The 19,696-nt window shown below is 39.7% G+C and overlaps 1 protein-coding gene across 1 annotated transcript in view; it reads right to left on the bottom strand.

Moving 5' to 3' along the window:
- Window positions 1–6,507: 6,507 nt before the first annotated feature.
- Window positions 6,508–19,696, bottom strand: part of LOC122810652 (extracellular calcium-sensing receptor-like) — a 275,375-nt gene continuing 262,186 nt past the window's right edge. The window contains exon 7 of the mRNA XM_044082224.1: window positions 6,508–7,418. Coding sequence (XP_043938159.1) covers window positions 6,508–7,418 — 911 coding nt within the window. The remainder of the gene's footprint in view (window positions 7,419–19,696) is intronic.

Genomic DNA, 19,696 nt, shown 5'->3' with positions numbered 1-19,696 from the left:
TTGAGGGAGTACTTTCATCTTGTTCTGTATGTAATAGTACTAAGCCGCATCAACGGAAAGAACCACTTCAGCTAAACCAGATTCCTGAACTACATTGGTCGACAGTAGCTACAGACATTTTCAAGTGGAATAGTCAACGTTACTTGGTGTTAATCAACTCTTATTCAAATTGGTTCGAGATTGACCTACTTTCTAACCTAGCGTCCAGTACTGTCATTACTAAAATGAAGCATCATTTTGCAGTCCATGGTAGTCCGCACAAAATTATTTCTGACAAAGGTACACAGTTTACAAGCCAACAGTTCAAAAGATCTGCTGAGGATTGGGACTTTACTCGTGTTACAAGTTGTCCTGAGTACCCACAGTCAAATGGTTTGGCAGAACATGCAGTTCAAAGTGCAAAACAATTACTAGAGAAGTCAAAAGGTGACAATAGTGATGTTTTCTTAAATCTTTTGAATCTCAGAAATGTTCCTCATGGTAAATATCTTGGTTCATCTGCCCAGAGACATCTGTCAAGACAAACCAGAACCATGTTACCAATTAGTAGCAAATTATTGGTTCCATGTGTCAAGAACAACAGATCAGTGGAAGCCAATCTGTTGAAGAAGTGCTTATTTCAGAAGTCCTATTATGATAAGACCAGCAAACTGCTCAATCCATTATGAGAAGGGGAGATAGTGAGGATGAAAATGACAAAAGGTTTCAAATGGATTGGAGTTGTAAAAGGTGTATACCCAGAACCGGGATCGTACATTGTAGAATTGCAAGGAGCAGAATATAGGCAGAATCGGAAACATTTGATCCCAGTGTCTGAGGCTGTGTTGCAGTATCATACCTTCGAGAAAGACTATATCTCAGAGTGAGTTATCCAGCGTTCCAGTTCCAGAGGATGCTCCAGTAAATATCCCTGTTCCTGAGAAGAATCCTGAAACTCCAGAACCTGTTTGCTCACCAATGACTGTCCCTGTTGCTAAACCCAGTTCAGATTGCTATATCACTAGATCAGGTTACATTTCTAGACCATGTTTCAGATACACGGCAGCTTAGACATAAGGATATAAGAACATGAATGTTGTATCTATTTCTTACTATCCATACAGTTGCATGTCTCTTTTCTCAAATATCATTATATCTTGGGCAATTCATTAAAGAGGCAGGATGCAGATCAATATGTATGTATACCTTTAAGAAGCTTTCCATGGGCTTGCACATGTGTATAAATACTGAGCACATGTGATCCTGACTGTCATTTTGTAGTAAGCTGTTGAGATGTAAGCATGCATGTCTGTGTAGTCTGTAAGTTGATCAGTTTGTTTATATTTTGTACTGCTGGTATCCATCCTGATGTGTTTCTGTGTAATAAAACATATAAACAGACTACCCTGCATGTTCATCTTCACTTGTAAAACAAGACGAGCAACAGAACTTGACTCTACACTGTAGGTAAAGACATCTGTGTCACTGTGGCAAGTATAATGAAAGCATGAAGAACTTGACAAAGGGGTCCAACTATGGAGATACCAAGTTTCAAATAGTATTTGTGAGTCTTGAAAAGTAATAGGTGGGGAGCAGCAATATATGTAAGAGTCAGAAACTAAGCAAAGATGAGAAAGAGAAGGAAAACATCACTGACGAAATGTTCCTCAAGGTGGAAGTATAGTGAAGGGAAATCTGGGTACGGGCAATGGTGTACAGGTTGCCACATGCAGGTTAGGAAGGTGATGACAGACTGTAAGTAGGACTAGAAGATGAGCAGCAGTAAGAAAAGAAAAGAAAAGAAACTTGCAAAGGACCTAACTCTGCAAAGAGTTAGCTGGGGGCATAGCTGCAGCAGTAAAGAAGAAAAGAGGCATGCTGGAAGAATTGGTGGAAGACAGATTTAAACAAAAACAGAGGACTCCAACGGGGAGAGACAACATTCTGGATATGATCTTATCTAGAACAGGGAAGATGGAGAGAGAACTGAAGAACTTACATGGAAACAACAATAATGCTATAATCTGAGTCTCATCCCAGCAGTAAATGTAAGGATGAAGATAAGGAAAGAGATTTACATTTATGATTGCAAGAAGTGAATTCTGACATACTGTAAGGTACTGTGATGGGAACATGCAGTGGTGGCTAAAAATGAGCACAGTGGGTCATATATGAGAGTGTATCAGAGAAGGATTTAATAAAACACAGTATGAATAAAGACAGATGTTTAGGAAAAGGAGATGGTGGCCTGAATAGGAGAGAGTCAGTAATCTTATAGGACAGGAGGTAAACCTCTTTGAGCCACTCCACCATTTATTGAGAAGTTAAAACCACTAAACAGTCAAGTTATAATAGTTTATTTAATGTGTGTGTGTGTGTGTGTGTGTGTGTGTGTGTGTGTGTGTGTGTGTGTGTGTGTGTGTGTGTGTGTGTGTGTGTGTGTGTGTGTGTGTGTGTGTGTGTGTGTGTGTGTGTTTGCATGTTAATTAGAAAAGGTGTCACTGGGTTAGAATCCAAATACTTGGAAGAGGTTGCTCATGAGCAATAACGAGGTCACCATGATGTTCTGTGTTCCACCAGTTGACAACCTAAGAAAAATCATAAAATGAATGTAAATGAGGTTGAAAATAGTTGGAAGACATATAGTTTGAGCTGCTTAACCTGAGTGGATTATTTGATGTGCCCACTAAATCCTTTGGAGTGGTCACAGCTGACAAATAACACTTCCAAGAAGCCAATGAACTATAGAACAACAAATGTGTGAAATTTGTTAAGACAGAGGAGATGGCAAAACAAGAGCAGGAGGAATTGCGTTTAAGTGTAATGCAGGATGAAGCAAGAATGTGAACTTTAATGGTGTTTTAGAAGGTGAGGAAAAATGGATTTCATGGAAAAGCAAGGTGGTGAAGTAGACAGGCTTTGCAAAAGATTATTTGAAATCAGCATAGATGAAACATTTCTTGCTACTGTATTCAGAAACCTAGGCCAATGCTGATGTATTTCTTGACAAGTTATGAAAACCGATACTGTGGAAGATGTAGAAATCAGGTTGAAAAATATCTATGGTGAAGAGACCAGTATGTGTAGAACATAATTACTCTGAAGAAACATTGAAAACTCAATTGCATTTTATGGATGTGATATGGGAGTGTTTCAAAATGATAAGTACTAAGTTTTATAGTCTGGATGAAGTAATTGGAAAACAAAAATAATTGCCATATGAATAAATCAATTACAGGTGGAACAAAAAAAAAATGACACCATTGAACTAAGGCATGTTTGATACTACAGAATAAACGGAAGATACAGGGGAAGAGAGAGATCATGTTTGACTGAGAAGAGACATCTTTATGTATGTGCAATTCCAAAAACAAGATGTCTGGATTGACTGGAAAGCTTCATAAAGCTCCAGATGATGGAATGAGACAAGGAATATTGGAGGTATCTTTCTAAAGACAAGATATCGAAAGTTCTACCAAAACAGTAAAGATGAGGGATACAGAAGGCCTGAATATTGGATAAATGTCAGCTTTCAAACTGTTTGTTGGCAGATTCTGAGCATGCTGAAATGCTATTTGCTTTGTAAATATGTTACTGAAGTAATACTGTTACATGTTTGAGGTCACACTAAAGGTGGGTGGGGAAAGTTTTGAAATGATTTATTGTGGTCTCATTTTTGTATATCACAAAAACCTGGCATTTTAACAGGGGTGTGTGCACTTTCTATATCCACTGTACATGCATACATATATATATATATATATATATATATATATATATATATATATATATATATTTATATGTGTGTGTATGTATATATATATCTATATATATATATATATATATATATATATATGTGTGTGTGTATATATATATATATATATATATATATATATATATATATATATATATATATATATATATATATATATATATATATATATATATATACCGCGATCTCCATTCAAAAACGTTGACATTTTGGAAGTCGATCATATGGTCTTGATCATATGAAGTTCGACTTTCCATTGAGTTGATTTTCTGGAAGGGAGCCATATATGTCTGTGTGTGTGTGTGTGTGTGTGTGTGTGTGTGTGTGTGTGTGTGTGTGTGTGTGTGTGTGTGTGTGTGTGTGTGTGTGTGTGTGTGTGTATGGATCTACAGTAGAGAGTCAATTATCTGAAAAGCCAGTTATCCGAATGTAACCTTCCAAAGTTTTCAGGTAGGAAAAATCATAAAGTCTGAATACGTAAACATTATATGTATTCGCCTATACATGTTTTTTGAGCTTGTAACCCGCACATGTGTGAAAAATATTCTTTATTGCCCATTGGAATCACTGAATGGTTTAAAAGTGTATTCTCTACATACAGAAAAAACAAAATTTTAGAAGTTTTTTATCTGGTTCAATATACATTTGATTATCCAAACTACCCTACGTTCCAATTAGTTTGGATAATCGACTCTACTGTACTTCATATAGTCGACTTACCATTTCATCAACTTGCACATCATCAAGACCACATTGCCAAAAATTTAAATAATGAACTCCTAGAACATCATATTTTACTTCCAGGAAAATAATCACTTGTCCACCAACAATTAAAATAGCAACAGAAGGAAATTAAACCCACTGAAGTGGAGGGCTTCACCCCCATACTCCTCCATGTGGGGGGGGCTGCACCCCTCACACACCCCCTCACTAAATACACCAATTCTGAGATCACACTACAGTGGAGGAAAGGGCAAAGTTCACATTTGTGGCCAAGTGGTTAGTTTCCCGAATGTAAAATACGATGTTCAGGGAGTTTGTTATTTTAAGTTTTCAGCAAAGTGGTCTTGATGATCTGCAAGTTGACAAAATGGTAAATCAACTATATGAAGTAGATCCATTTGTGTACATGTAAGTATGGCTAATTTTTGTGTGTGTGTGTGTGTGTGTGTGTGTGTGTGTGTGTGTGTGTGTGTGTGTGTGTGTGTGTGTGTGTGTGTGTGTGTGTGTGTGTGTGTGTGTGTGTGTGTATATGATATATATATATATATATATATATATATATATATGTGTGTGTGTGTGTGTGTGTGTGTGTATGTATATATTTACATATATATATATATATATATATATATATATATATATATATATATATATATATATAAATATATATATAGATATATGTCTGTCTGTGTGTGTGTATGTATATATTTACACACACACACACACATATATATATATATATATATATATTTATATGTAAAATTGTGTGTGCATGTCTGTCTGTCTGTCTGTGTATGGAGAGGGATATGCTATTTAATCCCCCTAGCTCTGCAAGACCCTAAAACAGAGAACCCTGTTCACTAGAGTATGCACACCAAGACTGATTGTGCTCAGAAAAGAAGTACAGAGGTCAGCAACCAGAAAGGACAGAAATAAAAAAGCTGAGTTATGCTTAGAGGGGTTCACTCAAAAAGAGCAATGAGTAAGAGTTGTTGTTTCTTTCGGCTTTTTCCCGGTTAGGGGTCGCCACAGTGGAACTCCAGTCTGCTAATGATTGGCAGTAGATTTTTAAGTGCCGAGTTGCCAGCCCTGACGCACAACCTTCAATGAAGGAATGCCCAGTCACGCATGTCTCCACACAGAAGATGCTCTAGCTGAGAATCGAACAGGACAATGTCTTACTGTGAGGCAACAACGCTACCACAGCACCACCACCACAGTGGAATAAAGCACCAGAATGGTAAGTGGGCAATTGAAAGGTTGGAATTTAGGAAAAGAAATAAAGAAAAGTGACAGGGAGCAAATAACAGCTACAGGGATCAATGTTCTGAACTAATCCAAGGCAATAATGATTCTTTGAAACAGATGTATAACTCAGAAATGATCTGACAGTGGAATAGTTGAGTTTGACATGACATACTGATGCAAAAAAAAAAAACAAAATGAGCTGGTTGCAGAAAGAAAGGAAGACACTTAAGTGCTAGTTTTAGGAAATGGACTGTCTTGATAGAAAGTGTCTCCTTTCCTCAGCTTAAACTGTTTATTTACATTTTATGAAAAAGGGAAGACAACCAAGCAAATCACTTCTATGCTTGTTGATCAGCAATCATGGATTGTCCTAACACCAGCTAAGCAAGTATTAAGCAAAACACTGCCACGTCCACTTTTGACTTTGTTTGAATAAAGATAAACTTTGTTTCTGTTTTGCATCTTTGACTTCCTAAATTGAGCTAAGGAGGATATGCTACAATAGCAAATATAACTCAATGAAATACAAACGGAAAACAAAACCACATTAAATATAGAAAACACAAGCAATGAAGACGTTAATAATAACAAGATAACAAGTGTTTAGAGCAGAATAAAGATCATTATTGTTAACCAACCAAGACATTTTAATTAAAAATCCTAAGACATATTAAGTTATTTAATGCATGTGGTATATATATATGACAATTGCTTTTACTGAGGGAGGATTTCAGAATGACTGGATGTCTAAATGATTGCATAATCCCATAACATAAGGTCCTTATTCATGAAGCTGTGAAGCTTATCTTTCCTTTTACAGCTTGCCTAATGTTTAAATCAGGCCGTAAAAGGATGAAGTAACACTTTGGGATGAATATGCAGCCCAGCAGCCCTGAGCTAGAAGACAGAATGGCAAATATCTCCACAGCAACTGTAAACTTCCCCTTGGTGCTGAGATAGGCAGGGATGAAAGACAGCCAGACAGTTCCAAATACCAACATGCTGAAAGTTATAAACTTTGCCTCGTTAAAGGCATCTGGGAGTTTTCTAGCAAAAAATGCTGTTGCAAAACATACAAAAGCTAACAGTCCTAAGTATCCAAGCATGAAATAAAATGCAAATGAACTTTCATTGCATTCAATTAAAATAATTCCCGGTGCAAAGGTCAAGTTAATTTCTGGGAATGGTGGTGAAATGACTATCCAGGAAGTACAGATTATCATTTGGAGAAGAGAGCACAGTATTATTATGAAATAAGGAGTCCTTGGTCCAATTATCTTCTTTAGCCTGCTGTTGGGATTTGTGACTTTGAAGATGATGACAACGGTGATTGTTTTTGCCAAAATGCAAGAAATACAGACAGAAAAGATAAGACCAAATGCCACCTGACGAAGAATACAGTTAACTTTCCTTGGGTATCCAATGAACATGAGAGGACACAGGAAGCAAAGAAAGAGGGACAAAAGAAGGAGATAGCTTATACTTCGATTATTGGCTTTAACAATTGGAGTATGCTGATATCGGATGAAGATGCACAGTACAGCAAGCGTGACTTGTGACAGTGAGACTGAAGTGGCTGTTAGTGCTGCGCCTAATGGTTCTTCATAAGAAAGATATTCCGTTGCTTTTGGCACACACTTCTCATGCTTCTGGGTGGCCCACTGAGTGACAGGGCACTTCATGCAGTTAATGCTCCCTGAAAAAAGAGAAGTTATGTTAAACAGGAGAAGGTGTGATCTGTATTATTTTCTTCATAGCTATACAGTAATTATTACATTCCACCCTCATTTTAGTATGTTTTATTTCAACATTTTCATATAGTAAATGCAATCTCATACAGTAATCCACGTGTTCACATTCTCAAATTCTGCTTCATATTTTAGTCCTCCACTCCTACTCATAAAACATAGAACAATAAATTCTAGAAGGAATAAAACAGAAGGTGGCAGGAAGGTGCCATGCTGTACTGATTTACTGACATGCTTCTAAATCAGAAGATACTTCAATTTTAAATCCCATCTGAGTAATTTATAACAAGCTCTACATAGCCATGAAAACTTTCAAGATTTTTCCTTAAAATAAAATGTTGCTATGGTAAATAAAGTTTTGATTTGGCTTCCTTATTACAACAATTCAGACCCATTTGCAATGAAGATGTTTTACGTCTTAGTCATTAAATTTTAGCATTCCCATTAAGTCAGAAAACACTGAAATACAGAGGTGCATATCCTTCAGTTATGCTTCATGCTCCACCTTGTTCCACATTGAAAGAATTTAATACACATTAATTTCTAAGCTGTTTTAACAAATTATCTATGACAAATAATATTAAATCATATTAATTTATCAACAGAATCAATAGAACTTTTGTAAGTATGATGGAGTTTAACTATGCTGTGAGCTTTGTAGTTTAACTCATTAGTATGATTTGAAAGATTTCTCATTTGTCCCACAATATGGGAGGTACTGTTCCACATTTTGGATGTGATAGGCTGAGAACAATGTAAAGATAAGTAATACTTTCATTGGGCCAGCACAGCTTTTACAATTACTTAAACATTCAGACTAACTATGGCCCTTCATCAGGAGTTAAGCTGTTAAATACAGTGTCTTAAAGCCAATTTGTATATAAAAAGAGAGAAGACAGTGCATCATTTAATGCCCACTAGCTAAAGAAACAAGAAAAGAAATCGCAGTCTGCAGGTAGGATGTTCAGAGCTATGACTTTTATACCGCAAAGACAGATTCTGTTTGTGTTACATGTGTGTGTGTGTGTGTGTGTGTGTGTGTGTGTGTGTGTGTGTGTGTGTGTGTGTGTGTGTGTGTGTGTGTGTCAGTGTAAGAGGGAGAGAAGGACAAAGAAAGATAAGAGTGAGAGAGACTGAAATCTTGAAAGACTAGGGTCATGGCCTGTTGTAAAAATGAAGGTCCTGTCTTAATGTTATTTTGAACCACTGCTCTTACAGGAGAAAAAAAAAGACGTAGCATTAGTTCAAATTGTTCAATTCATCAAGTCTGATATCTAATGGGAAAATAAATTGCAATAAATAGAGATGTAATTGAAAGTTAGCTAAATACAGAGAAGGAAAATTAAATATTATCATTTGTGATTTACTTGTCTGTCTTAGCATGGAATCTGTGCATGATATATGCTATAATTACAAAAATATATGTACAAGATAATGGTAGTGGGTTATATTGCTGTATAAAGAAAAAAACAGCTCTGCAAAGTGAACAAAATACTAATAGAATGTGCAAATATCTTTATAGTTTCATAGTTTCATAGTTTAGTACTAGGCTATCTGCCCTGGGGCATTTGTAAGCCTAGCCATAGTGATGTGGCTTTCGCCACCCCATGAAATGGTACAAAAATGTACAGAATAGATTTAGAAAACTGTGTCTCTGTCTAGTAGTGACACAGTGAAGGTCCCCTTATATAATAGAATTAGTTTACTGTGCCCCTGTCTAGTAGTGACACTGAGGTGACCCCTGGGGTAAACTTACGATCTCCCATCCACTCATCAAGATTTCTCTTGAAGAGAGTTAGTGAGGGGCTCTGCCTAACATGAACTGGGATTCTGTTCCAGAGCATGGGAAGTGTCTGGGTTATGAATCTATCCCTCCAGCATGTCCTATTCATACTTGTGCCGAGGTTTAAGTCTTTAGCTCTCGTGGTTCTGATGGATTTGGATTTTTTGAGGTGGAGCATGTTCATCAGTTCCTGATTGGACATGGCCTTGTACGTCAGGCACAGATCACCTCTGAGCAGGCGGTATGCTACTGAATAGAGCTGGAGTTTCTTTAGTCTGGCAGAATAAGACATATGTTGGAGACCCTTGATCCTCTTGGTGAGGTACTTTTGTGGTCTCTCCAGCTGTTGCAAATGCCGGGTGAGGTACATACCAAATGGGGCATTGTACTCAATCATGGGTCTGATGAGGGAGGAGTATAGGGGTACAATGACACCCTTGGATCTGGATGTGAATCCCTTCTTGATAAGGTGTGCAAAGTAGAATGTCTTTATAACCACTTTGGCAACGTGAGTGTCAAATGAGAGGTCGCTGTCGACTTGGGTCCCTAGGTCTCTGATTACTTTTTCTGTACTCAGTGGGTTGCTGTCTATGTGATAATTTGTGGGGATGACTATACATTTTTTGGCATTTAGTTTAAGGCCATGACTCCGGCACCAGTTGTCCATTTCTGTGAGGCCTTTTTGTAGGATGTATGTGTCCGCTGGTGTATCGACTATGGCGCCTAGTTTGCAGTCATCTGCGAACTTTGTCAGCCACAACCCTCCCATGTTTGCTTTAACATCTGAGAAATAAATGCTGAACAAGAGGGGTCCCAGGACAGATCCCTGTGGGACACCACTTGTGACTGGCATTGAGTCTGACATTGTTCCAGCAATTTTAACTTTATGGGTTCTGTCCTTTAGCCAGTTTGCAACCCATCTAGTGACATAAGGGTTTACATTTAAGCTGTTGAGCTTATCTATGATGCCTGAGTGGGGTATTGTGTCGAAGGCCTTAGCCAAATCCAGGTAGGCTGTATGGACTGCTTTGCCTTCATCAATGGCTCTAGTGACTGTTTTGAAAAAGTCAACCAGGTTCAAAAGGCAAGATCTGCCCTTTACAAAGCCTAACTGGGTGGGATCAAGTGTCTGTAGGTCCCCAATGTCTCTGTTTATGAGTTCCATAATGATTCTTTCCATAGCTTTGCAGACCAGGCTGGTTAAGCTTATGGGGCGGTAGTTCCCAGGGTCTGTAGAGGTACCCACTTTGTGGAGTGGGACCACTGTTGCTGTACGCCATTGTTCAGGTACATATCCTGTAGTAAGGCTAAGGTTAAATAGCATTTTTATGTGCGGGTTTAGCTCCTCTTGGAGTTCACGTAGCACGCAACCCGGGATACCGTCAGGTCCCATTGATGCTGTGTTTTTAGCTTTGCTGAGGGTGGCTCTCACCTGGACATCTGAGATGACAGGGAAATTACATTCAGCTGGGATAAGTATTTCTTCTTTTGGGGGTGAGGGAGGGGAGAAATTTGCACTGAACCTGTCATCCGGAATGTTGGCAATATCTGTGGGTTCAGTGTATTTTTTGTTGTTGTGATCTAACTCTGAGCATATCTGAGGGTTTCTGCCCAGGTTTCTAACATAGCTGAAGAAGGCTTTGTGGTTATCTTTAGTGTCCTTAGCGATTTTTCTCTCAAAGTTGGCCTTGGATGTTTTTATGAGAGAACGTAGTTTTCTGCTAGTGTTCATCAGAGATGTCTTCCCTTTATGGGATTTTGCTCTGTCGTGCAGTAGCTTCCTTCTTTTGTTATACAATTTGTTAATGGCTGAGGTCCACCAGACAGGACGCTTGCCTTTGGTGGAGAGGGTCTTGGATTTATTTGGGATTGCATGATCCATGCATTCTTGGAGATGTCCATAGAAAGCATTTGTGAAGGATTCAGCATTGTGGGATGTGGTATCCACTGGCCCAGTGGGCTTAAAGGATACCACCTCAGTCTTAAGAAGAGTGAAGTCTGCTTTTGAGAAGTTTTTCACTGTGGTCTTTTGTGCTGGGGGTGGAGGTGGGATATGTATATCCAGGGTGATTAGTTTGTGGTCAGATATCACTAGTGAGGGGTATACCTCCAGTGTGGAGCATTTTGTCCCCATGTTTGTGATGATCAGGTCTAGTATATTATCCCCCCTAGTGGGAGAGGTGACTAGTTGTTCCAGTGCATTTGAATTTATGAATTCCAGGAACCTTTGGGCTAGGGTGTTAGGGCTAGAATAATGTACCCAATCTATGTTAGGGTAGTTGAAGTCTCCCAGTATGATGGTATGTTGTGATACATTCATGTCCTCCAATGTCTTCAGGAAGGCTGAGGGGGGTTCCTGAGATTGGGAGGGTGGTCTGTAACATGCTACCAGTTGTATAGCAGTTTTGCCTATGGTTAGTTGCACCTGTATGGTCTCCGGTGCTTCGTGTGTTGCTACTAACCTGGAGGTGTGGGTGTCCTTGATGAATATGGACACTCCCCCTCCCTTTGTGGTTGGCCTGGGTTTTGGGGCCGAAAAGCATGATACGAGGTATAGCCTGATAGCGCTGGGGTGCTCTCAGGAGCCTTGAACCAGGTTTCAGTTACTGCACAGACATCGATGTTCTCCATACTGAGGAGTGCATTGAGTGCCTGCATCTTGAGATTTAGACTTCTGGCATTGAGCAGCATTACCCTTAGTTTTTTTCCATTTTTGTTTTCTAAGGAGGTGGGTTTGTCTTTTGAGCCTTGCCTAAAAAAGGCACTATGGGGGTGGCAAGAACCTTAGCCAATATCCGGTAGCCCAGTGGTGACAAGTGCAAGCCATCCCTTGCGAAGCAGCGTGGCTTGCCCAACATGTCATCCCAAGCAGACAGACATTGGATCCCCTTAGAATGACACCAGTACTTGAGCCAATTATTAAAGCTGATCATCTTGTCTTTGTATTGTGGCATCATTCTTGGTGAGGGTAAGATGCTGCTCAGGGTCAGGGTCATACCAGCCTGGACTACATAATCAGAGAGCTCCTCTATGTCTCTTTTCATGTAGTCCAGGGAGGTACATCTCAGGTCATTCACACCAGCATGAACAATGACGGAGTCATATTTGTACTTGCTTTGGAGTGATCTGAGTGCGTGTGTTATGTGGTGGATCCTAACTCCCGATAGGCAGCTCACAGTCACCCTCTCTTTGTTCAGCCTAGTAAGCGGGACATCAGTGTGTCTGACTATAGAGTCACCTATTACTAGTGTATCAGGCATGGTGTTTGGCCTTAAGGGCTGTGATTGATTGACACACTGATTTATTGAAGTATGTGTTGCATGTGTTTTGTTTTGAGGTGGTGGATTTTTGGATGTCTGCTTTGGGAGCCTCTGTTGTTTTGGTAAGTTTTTTATTAGAGCCTCCGGGTATGTCTTTGTGTTTTTATGTGTTTGGTTTGCAGTTGTGGTAGGTCTATGTGGGACTGGGTTTGTTGTGTGTGTGGTTACCATCTCCTCCTGTCTGGTCATGCCAGCCCTGAGTTGAGAGAGTTCAGCCTCCAGTTTAGCTATATAGTTGCATCTCTCACATGTATTTGTGTTTGTTGGGAGGAGGAGAGGGTTGTCTGTGTACATGAGACAATTGTAGCATTGTCTCAAGATACCCAGATTAACCAGCTGAACTGGAGAAGACGCTAGTAATCTACCACTCGACATGCTAGAACAGTATAAGGGAGTGCTGTGCCTTTAAGGGAAGTGGATATTCACAGGGGTGGTAGGTGGATGTAGTGCTTACTTTAGTATGAGAGTGCTTACTGAGTAGAGAAGTTTTGAGAAAAAGTGCTAGGCTTATAATATAGCGAGTAGTCTGATTATACTAAGAGTAGAGCTTCCTTAAGGGAAAATTTGAAGAGCAGACTTGGCGGAGCCAGAAGAAGTTTAACCTTGTTTAACCGGCGCTGCGCTATGTGCACAATCATGCAAAGCTGCGCAAACGCGGATTTTAAACAGGGAACTTCAAAAGAGCTAGAAATGGTCCAAAACAACCAATTACTACAGGTCCTGTGCTGAGGTCACTTCCTACAGGGACAGGTAGGCTGCTCAAGGCTCCCCACTCCCACTGGTGAGCAAAGAAACTTCCTTCTATACAAGTAAGGTAATGGACAACATAGGAACTACACCACAGCCCAGAATACAGCAAAGCCTGTAAACTGGTCTAAACTAGTCGAGGAGAGGCGGGAAAACAAGGATTATTTTTTTTTGTTTGTTTTTAGATAGAAAACACACAGAAAATGCAGAAACAGTAATAAATCAGTTACACAGGCTAGCACACTTTAGTGGGCAGCCTCAACAGTTAAATTAAACAAACAAACAAACAAACCTTCGATCAATTTCGACTAAAATGTAACTTTAAGTGCAGATATTAAATAATGCAGCAAACAGCTAAAAAAACAGTATAAGCTTGTTTAATGTAAGCTAGAGAAGGTATTTCAAGTAAAAAAACAGCAGAGATACTTAAATCAAGAAAGTAGTCGCTTTTCTGAGTTCTCTGTAGCTAGGACCACTCTGCAGGACCACAAGGAGCTTGTCTGAGTAGTATAGCCAGAAAAAAATGCCCAGAGGTGGATTTTAAACAGGGAACTTCAAAAGAGCTAGAAATGGTCCAAAACAACCAATTACTACAGCTCTTGTTCTGAGGTCACTTTTTACAGGTAGGCTGCTCAAAGCTCCCCACTCCCACTGGTGAGCAAAGAAACTTCCTTCTATCCAAGTAAGGTAATGGACAACACAGGAACTACACCACAGCCCAGAATACAGCAAAGCCTGTAAACTGGTCTAAACTAGTCGAGGAGAGGCGGGAAAACAAGGATTATTTTTTTTGTTTGTTTTTAGATAGAAAACACACAGAAAATGCAGAAACAGTAATAAATCAGTTACACAGGCTATCACACTTTAGTGGGCAGCCTCAACAGTTAAATTAAACAAACAAACAAACTTTCGATCAATTTCGACTAAAATGTAACTTTAAGTGCAGATATTAAATAATGCAGCAAACAGCTAAAAAAAACAGTATAAGCTTGTTTAGGGTAAGCTAGAGAAGGTATTTCAAGTAAAAAAACAGCAGAGATACTTAAATCAAGAAAGTAGTCGCTTTTCTGAGTTCTCTGTAGCTAGGACCACTCCGCAGGACCACAAGGAGCTTGTCTGAGTAGTATAGCCAGAAAAAAATGCCCAGAGGCGGATTTTAAACAGGGAACTTCAAAAGAGCTAGAAATGGTCCAAAACAACCAATTACTACCGCTCTTGTGCTAAGGTCACTTCCTACAGGGACAGGTAGGCTGCTCAAGGCTCCCCACTCCCACTGGTGAGCAAAGAAACTTCCTTCTATCCAAGTAAGGTAATGGACAACACAGGAACTACATCACAGCCCAGAATACAGCAAAGCCTGTAAACTGGTCTAAACTAGTCGAGGAGAGGCGGGAAAACAATAATTATTTTTTTTGTTTTTGTTTTGTTTTTAGATAGAAAACACACAGAAAATGCAGAAACAGTAATAAATCAGTTACACAGGCTAACACACTTTAGTGGGCAGCCTCAACAGTTAAATTAAACAAACAAACTTTTGATCAATTTTGACTAAAATGTAACTTTAAGTACAGATATTAAATAATGCAGCAAACAGCTAAAAAAACAGTATAAGCTTGTTTAGGGTAAGCTAGAGAAGGTATTTCAAGTAAAAAACAGCAGAGATACTTAAATCAAGAAAGTAGTCACTTTTCTGAGTTCTCTGTAGCTAGGACCACTCTGCAGGACCAAGATGAGCTTGTCTGAGTAGTGGTGTGCATGAGCAGGTTACTAGCAACTATAAGGTTAAGAGTCAGTAGTATATTTTATGATTATGATAAAACTGTATGTTCATTACTGCTGCTTTTCAAAGGTATCAGCTAAGACTTAATGTTGGCATGTTATATGCATGTTATATGCGTGTAGTCTGATTGCAAGACATCTAACTCATCTTTTCTCTCCTTTTCTGCTCTTTCTTGCTGAAACAATCCTGTAGAGCATACTGAACACACATGGCATCTCTTTTAAAGCTCTGTTACATGTCTTTTTGACAAATATCCACATTACCAATTTAAAGGCATCATACAGTGGATATGTGCACCTCAAATGCAGTGAATATTTCAGATGTTGTATGTGCTTGGAAAATGAGAGGAGGCTGATTGGGACTCTCAGTTAGAAGCTGTATGTCATGCTGTGATAAGGCTGTGTTCTCAGTGTCTATCTCTACAAGGGCCTCTGTTATGTTTGGTTGTTGGTGATCCCCTCCCCTGTACTATTACAGACAATGCCACTGCATCATCAGACTGTGCCACTGCATCATCAGACTGTGCCACTGCATGTTGCTATCGTTGCCAGCCATAAACACCCTGTTCACATTAGCCCTGTGTTTCTGTGCTTGACCTTCTAACAGTGGAAATTAAGAAAGCAGTATAATGCATAACAGCATTGTCTTCCCACATATAACTCTTCATATCCTTCAGGCAAGAATAACACTAGACTCTAAACTGCAAACAGACCATAAGTGACATGCATAATGTGTTGCATTTGCAGACCACAGGTGCCTGGAAAGACAGGTATGCAGGTAAGCCTTGGTCAGTCCTTCTCTACAAATGCAGTGGAGTGCACACATCCTGTACTATACTGTCTTGGATCCCCAACTGACACATGGGTGATCGGTGTCACCCCATCTCCCACATCTAAGTCACACCAGCCAAGAAGTGTCACTTAAAACAGTTCTGCCATGGTAAGATGCTTCTGTGTGACAAGTTCACAACTACAGAGGGCTTCCCACTCCTTTTTAGCAGAGAACCAGTTGGAGATGCTGTTATTTATGTCAGCTGCTTACATTCAGCTTTGAGGTATTTCATTGCAGACTGGACATTACTGCTACTACAGACCAATAGAACAAAACTGTCTGCAAACAACTTAGATGTAACCTTCACATCCCCAAACTGGATACCTCCAAACTCTCACTGTTCCTTGTGTGTGTGTCCATGAAAAGCATGAACAGGATGATGGATAACACATATCCTTGGCTGAGTCCTATGCCAGCCATGTATATAACTGACTATAAATTAGAGTGCAGATATAAGAACATAACTCTTGTTCTGCATCTCTAGGGATAGAGTGGCACACAGCAATGAAACTAGGTCCACTAACTGTTGCAGCACAGTCTCACAACAGGATATCCAAGGCTATGCGTTCTTCATGTTCACAAAACAAATGTAGAGTCCTGTCAAACTCCATGATCTCTTATAATATCCTTGCAAGGATAAAGAATTAAACCACTGTTCCTTTTCCATTATAGAATCTGCCTCATTCTTCCTGAACCAGAGACTCAGTTATTGGGCAAAGTCTCACTTCCACTGCCATGATGTAAGCTTTCCTATGGATCCTGAGGGTTATGATCCCTCAGTAACTGGAACATACCCTTCTGCTCCCTTTTTGAAAACATAAACCAACATGCCAGTTTGCCAATCCAGATCTATTTTCCTTGTCTGCCATGCAGCACTGAAAAGCACACTAACCATATCATGCCAACATTATCCAACATCTTCAGCATTTTTGAACAAATCACTTCTACCCTCAAAACATTGTTACCAAAGAACTTTTAAATTGTTGCAATGCCACTAATTGCTTCTTGCACTTCTTTCTCAAAGAAGGGTATCCTAACTGGGATTGAGTTCTGACCACCTCCCAACAATAACCATTCCAGTCAAGGTCAACAGTTTCCCATCCTTGCTGAGTGCAGCCTGCAGCCTGGGCAATGTCCCATGTTTTGTAACTCACTGAATGGCTTGCTAGAAAATCACCAAATTCGCCACAGGGGCATCCTTCCATAGTCACCACTGTCTCTCACTTGCTGAACTGGGCTGGCTTGAACTCCCTCACCTCCTTCAATGGTATCAACTCTCACTCACCTACAAACTAGTAAACCATCCACTAAATGTCCCATCCCTCCAGAATCTACTCCAACCCTATCGCACCACCAGACCACTAAGATCCAGCAACAAAAATCACTTGCAGATCACTAAAGCCAATAACTCTGCTGGTGAAGCACTATTCTCTTGCACCATAGCCAAATTATGGAACACCCTCCCACCCACAATTACCTCCATACCATCATGCACCCACTTCAAAACTTTACTAAAAGCGCACCTAAAAACATGCTGGCTATGCCCTTGCAACTCCCACTCTTAATATCACCCACCCCATCCAACCACTACCTTTCTTTCCACTCCACTAACTACCTTGATTATAGCAAGCGCAGATGCTCATAAGCTTAGTACTTATTATACAGCAGGAACTTCTTATTGTAACATTTGTTAATGTCTGTTATGTACTTCACAGATAAAGATTCTAGTTGTCTCCTGATGTACTATGTTCTTCATCTGTAAATATGTTGTAAGTAATTGCTATGTTAAATTGTTAATCACTATGTAATCCAATGTAACTACTGTCTGTTTATTTTAACTGTGGAGCTTTTCTCCCCTGGCCTCTGCTGAAAATGGACCTATGTCCAGTCGGACACTCCCAGCCAACAAATGTAAATAAATAAATAATAATTAAATAAATAGAGCCTCCTTGCAATTATCCAGGAATCAACCATCATGTCCTGGCCTGACCAAACTCCTCTAAAACAGAGGCTACAGCCTTTCACTTTGATAACTTGATAACTTTTGCAGCTGGTACTCTCTTGGTCTAATGGTACTTTTTGGTCAGATACAGAGACCCCCCCACCATGCTAGCATTCTATGGAAGGCCCCTTTACTCAGCTTGAAGGCTTCCCCCACTGCTAGCATCCACCCGCAGATCCTGTGGTCCTTGGCATAACAAGCACTGACCACCTTTTAGCAACACTTCATGCTTTCACTTCAGCTGTGAAGGCCTTGAACAGATTTCTTTCAGACTCCATGTCCCTAACCTTCACAAAAATATGGGTGAAGACCTTTGCAGATTACATGACTGGGTAATCCAGCTTAGACAAGCCTCTGCCACACTTTCTGACCCAAACAATTATCAAGTAATAATCAGTTGTCAGCTTGGTACCTCCCTTGATCTGAATGTCCAAAGCATGCAGCCTCATGTCTGATGGTATGACTACAAAGTGAATCAACCTTTGTCCAGGTGACCAAATACACTTATGAACAGCCTTATTTTCAAACATGGTGTTAATTATAAACAATCCATAAAGCACAGAAGTCCAGGAATAATTCACTACTCTGTGTAAGATCAAACAAGCCATTCCTTCCACTTTATATTCATTCTCCATCCACTTAACTCCATCATTCCAAATGTGAGCTCATTAGAGGTAGCCTATGAAATATCACATCTACTACATTCTCCAGAAGACTGACTAGCTGTTAGGTCATATGTAAACTGTAAACATGTTTTTCCTTTCTGTGAGTCACACTCACACAAAGACAACAATCTCATATACTGTTACAATTTTCAGTTGAACAGAACCCAGACGGAGTCTTGTAAGTACCCCCAAACTGCCCATCACCTTCATATGTGGCAAACTAAGAGGAAGAAATACAGAGAGTGAAAAACACAGAGAGAAAAGAAATTGTTCCATTCAAAGTCTGGTTCCAGAATGGATGATGTGTACATAGAGATAAGACCATCTACATCTGTCTGACATTATCTTAGCAAGGATGGGATGAAGGGGGTAACTTCCAGAGGCACAAAATGTTAGAAGGTACAATCAGAGAGTTCCTGTGGTTTTTCACTGTACCAAAATGCCTGTACAGAAAGGCAGTTCAGTGTTCCTTTTTTTTCTTTTCAACTGAAGACCTGAGGGGGCATGTAAAATCTGTTGGAAGCTGGCTGATACAAAAGTAAAAATCAGCTGTCTATAGTTTCTAAAGTCCTTTTTCCATTGTTCTTTTTTTTTTGTTGTTCCTTATTTGAAGATCTGTGCAGTTTGGATTGGAAACTGTAGAAGCTATTGCACCAGTTAGCTTTCTACAGTCAGTTGAAGTCCCATTTTTCATTTTGCTCTTCACTTGCAGAACTGGGTGGGGGGCATGGATTCGCCGCTGTAGAAGCTGATGCATCAATCTGCTGTCTGCAGTAAGCTGAAGTCCTCACTGAAAGAGTAAGTGGATGGGGAGATATTGCAGGGACTGGTGCCAAGTGCAAGATGAGACAGCTAATGCTCTTATCTAATACATTTCAACGGGTCTATACTATAACAACAAACAATCAAATGATCGAATGTTGTTATATTGAACTCAAAAGTTCAAATTCACAACACATCGAACTACCAGAACAGTGATTTTTTTTTCCCAGGGAAAAAAATCGCTGTTCAAAAAAAAAACACATTCAAACATTGCATAAAGTGGGGGCTGCACCCCTCCACACCCCCAACATGGGGGGGGGCTGTGCACCCCACACA

The sequence above is a fragment of the Protopterus annectens genome, chromosome 9.part0, assembly GCF_019279795.1.
Source record: "Protopterus annectens isolate FY-2018-M chromosome 9.part0, PAN1.0, whole genome shotgun sequence".
NCBI classification, from domain to species: Eukaryota; Metazoa; Chordata; order Ceratodontiformes; family Protopteridae; genus Protopterus; species Protopterus annectens.
This window is presented reverse-complemented; position numbering and strand designations above follow the sequence as displayed.